At 33.9% G+C, this 7,014-nt stretch overlaps 1 protein-coding gene across 1 annotated transcript in view; it reads left to right on the top strand.

Annotated features, from left to right (window-relative positions):
• LOAG_17230 (transcription factor RFX3) overlaps nucleotides 1-6,385 on the top strand; it is a 26,470-nt gene extending 20,085 nt beyond the window's left edge. Inside the window, exons 8-20 of the mRNA XM_020449891.1 lie at nucleotides 968-1,047; nucleotides 1,587-1,841; nucleotides 2,451-2,558; nucleotides 2,707-2,813; nucleotides 2,992-3,137; nucleotides 3,393-3,511; nucleotides 3,683-3,831; nucleotides 4,079-4,337; nucleotides 4,591-4,711; nucleotides 4,843-4,925; nucleotides 5,050-5,203; nucleotides 5,535-5,808; nucleotides 5,989-6,385. Coding sequence (XP_020306520.1) covers nucleotides 968-1,047; nucleotides 1,587-1,841; nucleotides 2,451-2,558; nucleotides 2,707-2,813; nucleotides 2,992-3,137; nucleotides 3,393-3,511; nucleotides 3,683-3,831; nucleotides 4,079-4,337; nucleotides 4,591-4,711; nucleotides 4,843-4,925; nucleotides 5,050-5,203; nucleotides 5,535-5,808; nucleotides 5,989-6,056 — 1,923 coding nt within the window. The 3' untranslated portion in view covers nucleotides 6,057-6,385. The remainder of the gene's footprint in view (nucleotides 1-967; nucleotides 1,048-1,586; nucleotides 1,842-2,450; nucleotides 2,559-2,706; nucleotides 2,814-2,991; nucleotides 3,138-3,392; nucleotides 3,512-3,682; nucleotides 3,832-4,078; nucleotides 4,338-4,590; nucleotides 4,712-4,842; nucleotides 4,926-5,049; nucleotides 5,204-5,534; nucleotides 5,809-5,988) is intronic.
• Nucleotides 6,386-7,014: the final 629 nt, after the last annotated feature.

The following is a 7,014-nucleotide window of genomic DNA, read 5'->3' on the forward strand; positions in this document are numbered from 1 at the left end:
ATATATATATATATATATATATATATATATATATATATATATATATATATATATATATATATATATATATATACGGTTTTCAATTTCAATTTAGAAAGGGGGGTTTTTGGTTTCTGAAAGATGGATAAACCGATGAGAAGTCATAACAGTGGTGGTGATTAATGGGCAAATGAGGGAATGATTAAGCCGGACGGATAGCAATTACATTAATGACTCTGTAACATGCAATGTTATGAAGATTGCGGAGAGGTAGAAAAAGGTTGAAGTACATATGAAAGGATTATTAGAGAACGGGCAGTAATGTGGAGAGTAATTGTTAATTAACAGACAAATAGGAAACGGATTAAGTTACAAGGATTGTTGAAGTTACCGTACTTTCACTTCAGTTATTTAAATAATTAACTGCTTTTGACGAGAGCCAGTAGTTGGACGGACGCAGGGCGTGGCTATTGGACCGTATCGAAGAAGCAATTCGCATTTGTGTGTGCCATCAGAATAAGGTCAATAATATGGGGTCAAAAAAAAAGCACGCAAGGAGATTCTTTAGCTTAATTCGCTGATCCATGATATCTGGTTACTTGATCTGAAATTAGATTAGATTACCTTATAACAAGAAAGGGAAATAAAAATATAATTGAAGATAAAAAAATTGTTCAGCTGTTAGAATATTTAAATTTTCAGTTTATCGAAAGAATACGAATGGTATTTCTTTTATTTAGAACTTAGAGTTTCCTCTTACGTTCGAAGAGATGAGTCTTACCAATAGACATTAAGGAATTTTGTTGTCATTTATTCAATTCGAAATAAACTCATCTCTCTCATTAAAAGAAGGAAATAGCTGATAGGTTACTTTCCAGCTCGATAATAATTATATGAATTTGATTCACCTACAATAAAAATCTTCAATTACTCTTCCTTTTTCTTCAATTACTCTCTTCTTCCGTCTCATACTATTTTTCCCTTGCAGATCCAGTGGTTGATTAATAATTATGAACCAGCTGATGGTACTTCTCTCCCGCGTTGTACGCTTTACAGCCATTATATCAAGTAAGTTGCTGACTAATGTGAATAATGATGATTTAGCATAATTTAACACATGATAGGAAGTATTCCACTAAGCAGTTCACAATTGTCTAAATTTACATTTCCCAATCAGTACTTGGAACGGACACTGATATCAGATTTCGAGTCAAATTTCTAAAAAAATCTTATAATAAATCTTATATAATAAATTTGCCCGATTAGTTTGAAACTAGGAAAGGGTTTGATAAGAGTACATGACCAACATAAAGATTTTCCCCAGTACTTCGGAAAGAAAAACGCCTCTTACCTATAGTGCAGTAGAAATTTCTTCATAATCTTTGTCAAGCAGGCTGGACAAATTTAAAACGGATGCTCAGCAGATGGACTAGATTTTTTTGTAAATTACTCCTTCACATGAGTATCGTTACACTAGTATTAAATCATAAAATGCTAATTTTATACATCTTTAATCAATCACTGGATAATTTAGATTTCATAACAACGTAGTATACTCATTTCTCTCAATCGGGCAGTAACCAACAAATCTAAAATTATTGTTTTAGGCACTGCAATGAAAATAAACTCGAACCGGTAAATGCAGCTTCATTCGGTAAGCTTATTCGGTCAGTATTTCACGGCTTACGCACACGTCGACTTGGTACACGCGGTAACTCCAAATATCATTATTACGGGATTCGGATTAAGCCTGACTCTCCACTAAATCGAGGCAGTAGTGTTGCGATGACGTTGGGTGAAGATTACAACCGCACACCATTGATATCCTCAGCTCAGTCTGTAAATCAGTTACCGCCAAGAAGGTATGGCAAAAGCTTAAATTTTCTTCATGAATTTAGTTCGAAAATGTTGGGAATGAAAAATTTAAGAGTTTTAAAATTTTCCATCCTAAAAGATTTTGGAAACATTAGGACTTAGCAGACACTAAATGATTTCAATTTTCACCGTCACTTTGTTAACATTTATTGAAAAAAATTAAAAAACAAAACATTGACTGGAAAATGAACCGGGAGTACAAGAAATGAAGATATTGCCACCTTTGACAAGAACATTTTTTCGGTTTAGCATTTTAGATGTAGGTTCCGTTATGCAGGAAGTTTTTTTTTCTACTTTTTTATTTTTTTTTGTACTAACAATTACGAGCAAATTGTTTTCCCATCCATAGCTACAAAACTTGGCTATCTGTAGAGTTTTAATCGAAACCAGATAAAAGTTTGTTGGAGTTTCACGATATGAATACATACGAAAAGCATAAAGTCGAGATTTTAACCAAACAAAAATTTCATTAAATTGCAATATTTCAAGGGCAAAAAATGAAGTTTTTCTTGGTTTTCGCAGATTTCGTTGACTTTTTAAACAGTACCTTGAAATTATTCTTTTCCATCCACATACCATTTCCTTATTATTTGTAGTTCATCTCGGCGTTCCACTTTGGGGTCCAATTCAGTAATTACTCGACGAACCAGTTCTACTGTGATGGAAACAGACACAGCGCTTAGCCAGTCTATAAATTCCAGATCGTAAGTTTACAACTGGATTAATGATTCTATGTATTGCTGAACGGATTAAATTGCTGAGTGGTAAATATAACAAGCGGGATATGCAATATTTCTTGCGTGCTATATATAGTCTTCCAGGAATTCCTTTTTCTTTCTTTTTTTTTTTCAGGAGTCCACCTTCCACCTACGAACACAGTATCTCATCGAATCATGGTACTTTCAGTACATATCGGAATCAGAATGCTAATCCTTTGATAGGCGGCGATAACTGCACAGGTACTTTGGAACTAACTTTTCGGAAAAATGATGTGTAGAGATGGAGGAGAAGGAACTTTGAAAAGACTTAAAAAATGAACATTTTTGAGACATTCCAGTTTTCAGTTTAATTGTATGGCACTTCCTCGGATTGATATTTGCTACTCATGAAATTTAGTGAAAGTAGATTTTACTTCAGACATGGACAGAGAAATTCTTGGTGATGGTGAAGTGCCACATGTTGGAATACCCGACATGCAAGGCTTGGAAAGTTATTTGCAACCGTTAGGCTTAACTTTACAACATGCAGTGCGTTTCATTGAAAGCTACACGACAAATTGTGCTGTAAGTTGAGAAATTTCATTATATTTCCATTCGGAAGTTTGGAAATTATCATCCCAAGTTTGCTGGATGCATCTCATCGTATTTCGGTGTATTCTAACGTAGAAAAGTTTTTTTCTTGGTTTTTTCCTCAGTTTTTCTTAATAACATTACCCTATAAAGTTATGGCCGAAGAAAATAAAGTAACTTCATGATGCATGAATGAAGATAAGTTGGTTGGATAAATTTTATTTCAACATGATTTTCGACATTTTTCAGGAAGTTTTGGAATGCGTGAAACAGTTGCATTTCGATGTGGTAGAAGAGTGTTGGATAACTTTTTGGCAACCGGAAAATGATCAGGACGATGTGGAAGATGAAGACTGTGCTAGCAATGAGTGCGTTTGAAATTTTTTACGATGAATAGTTCAGTTGAAGACCCCAATTTTCTGCAAATTTTTGTACAATGCGTTAAAAGTAGCATAAAATAGATAATGAATTCTACTTAAATTCACTCTTGCTACTGTTGTTCGATGCATGAATTGGCTATATTCTTTGGATTCATTTAGTAAAACACTGAAAGGCCTCAGTCAAATCCAACTGTTTCGTCTGTGTACAGTGCCTCAAATGCAGGCATTCGTCCAAAATATGGATTTTTCATTTTATCAAGTGATTGTCGAAGTTTTGATTCCGGATGTATTGAGCTCTAACATATCAGGTTAGTCTCTACAACTTCATAATTTTTGAATCGATCGTGAAAATGTTGCTGTTTTGGTTTTTATTTCAATTTTTATGAATCGCTTTCCCTAAAGGAATAAACACTAGAGTGATTGCGAGGAGTATACGACGCTTTTAAGTTTCCGATGATATGGATCATCAAAACATCCTGATTACGTGTAAGAAAAAGAAAAACAATTTTTTTCTTTTTTGCTGTTTATAGTGAATGCTAATAAAATAACTTCTAGGAGCATTAACTTTACAAATTCGTAATTTTGCGAAATCGCTGGAAATACAGCTGAAGAAAGCAATGCAAGGAGCTCCAGATGTTATTCAGAAGAAAAAACTTGTCGCTGTACGTACATTGGCACAAACATTAAGGCGATATACATCTCTAAATCATCTGGCATCTGCTGCACGGGGCGTCTTACAAAAGCCGGATCAAATTCATCAGATGCTTCAAGACTTCAACCGAGTTGATATAGCCAGCGTTCAGGACCAGGCTGGGTTCGTCTATCATCCTTACTTGATTCTTTTCCCATGATTGGAACTCATATCTGGTCTCAGCTGGTGCTGATTTTAAAGTAAAGTCTGCCGCGATGCTACATGGAAAACTGCTAAGAATGGTGTCAAAACATGATGTCATATATTATCGACGACACCACATTTAGCAGCAATCCTGTTTCAAACTAGGTTAATTTAGTTATGACTTATATGTGACTTTGACAATAATTTCACTAACGATTTTATAAATTTTTAGATGGGTATGCGATTGTGATCCAGTACTGGTATCCAATCTCCAGTCTGATTTTCGAGAGAATTTGCAGAAACAAAAAAGCTTAGAACAATGGGCTGAATGGATGGAAGCTGTCGTTGATCAGGTTTGTGGTAGTAAATTGGCGAAATTTGCGATCAAATTACGGCATGCATTAAACCATTCCCAAATAACTTTTAATTGTTTATTGATGTATTTAACTCTTTAACTGTTTTGTGCCATTAGTTTGAGTTTCAGGTACTAGCAAAATATCATGACAAACCTTATGGTGTCTTGGCAGATGTTTCGAAACATTTTTTGAAGAACTGGTCTTTTTATAGGTAAGTCAGCTGTTTGCCTAGACTTAAATAATTTATTGAGACTAATTTTATCCTTTATACTCGTTTTGTTTATGCTGTAATGGATAATCCGGCGGGATTTTTATTTGGATAATAATATTTTCAGTTCCATGATAATACGAGATCTCACACTTCGTTCCGCTCAGTCCTTTGGTTCCTTTCACCTTATCCGTCTACTTTTCGATGAATATTTGTTGTATTTGGTGGAATTACGACTTGCTAAAGCTTCGAACAAGCCAGTCATTTATGTGATGACACAGGTTTTAAGTAGAAAATATTTTCACTTTTTTGATATTTTGTCGTTTTTAACAGTGCAGATGCTACGTCCTTTTATTCTTATAATTAGTTATTTAAGTATTAATACAAGAGAAGAACTGCAGTAACAAGCTCTCATCGATCCGGAAATCTCTTTTTCTCCATTTTGGGATTTCAACGTTTTTCTTTTTACCAAAATTTTTTAATAGTCGGAAAACGGAAATAAATGTTTTAATTAATTTCATGTAACTTACAAAATTTTAAAATTGGATGCATTTAGTCATTCCAGTGATTCCGCTTTTACTTGTCCAGTTTATAACTTCTTTCGTATTTTAGGTAATGCAAAATATTATACTCAATGAAACGACTGCTGTAGGAACAGGAGGAATGGAAATCCTTGCACCGCAACCGATCGTAGCATCAAATGGTATTGGCCTGCTTCCAACCGGTAATAATTCGCATTTCTTCACTTCGCTGGAAGCTCATCCGGGTGTCAATATTGTTTATATGGATGAAAGATCCGGTCACACCCAGACCATACATTATGTCGGTGTGGGGTCGAATACGCCACCGCATATGGATACGTTAGAACAAATTGTCCAAAGTAGTGGTAGGTTTTTTGGACTTTAAAATATTCTTAATAACCAAGTTAATTAAAATAATAGATTAGTTATCCAGGAATACCATTATTTACATGATTGAGCGAAATGATTATTGAAAAGAGGATGTAGTGGTGGCAAAAATTATTATGTTGTTTCATCGCTTTAGGTAATTCAAGTGATCTTTTCAGAAATGACTTTAGAAGATGTGAAGAATGATCTCGACGAAGGGGAAAGGAAGAATTTGAATCTCATATGAAATATGTAAATCAGTTCGTTATTAAGTATTATGTTTTCTAGCATTTTGTTTTCACGAAATTTATTTGTTGTTTATATACATTTTTTTTTATTGTCTCTGTTCTTAAAAGGTGCAGAACTAGGGGTACAAAAATAGATGGAGGAAAGATTTGAATAAAATTATGTTTAGCATCAAAATGACGTTCTTACAACCTGCCCTAAACCGTGGTTTAAAAAATTATTACGATTTTTAGTTTACCATTGACAGTTGTACTACGGGATGGAATTTATTTTCCAGAAAGACGATTTAGATTATAATACAGATCCAGTTCGACAATAAAGTTTCCAATCTTTCTGAATTAGCATTTTGCATATTGATGTTTAGTATGTTTTCCGTATTTAGTTCATGAAATATTGCAAATATTCTGTTGGAATTGTAACATTTTCTATTTGTCACGATAAAATGATTACATGCGTTAACTCTTTTGGCTTATGTAAATCATTTTGATGGCATCATTTGATTACGGTTTATGCTGAATGTGTGTTAGTGCTGGAGAATGGTAGCATCAATTGTTTTCAAGGGTAAGAAAAGCGGTCAATGAATCACCAGTAGGTGATATGCTAGAAAATTGTACCGCTAAATGCGAAACACATCTATCAGAAACCTTTTGGACGACCCTTTTGCGTACTAAAGATGAGATTTACTGGTGATAGAATTGATAAAATCCAAAGATTTTTTTTCAGATATCTAGAAACTTTAAATCACTCAAATGATTTATCATGAGAAGTGGATTATTATAGAAGGAATTAACCATTGATAGTTGCACGTGTGTCATCATATACGCCATTATAATATGAAAGTGATTAAATTCTTCCTACTACATGAAAAGAGTTGCAAACAAGACTTGGAAGATTTTATTTTCCTTGAAATTCGAAATTGACATAATACTAATTTTCGTCCCCTCGGATGACTTATCACC

Source organism: Loa loa (genome assembly GCF_000183805.2).
Source record: "Loa loa unplaced genomic scaffold supercont3.51, whole genome shotgun sequence".
In the NCBI taxonomy this organism is placed as follows: domain Eukaryota; kingdom Metazoa; phylum Nematoda; class Chromadorea; order Rhabditida; family Onchocercidae; genus Loa; species Loa loa.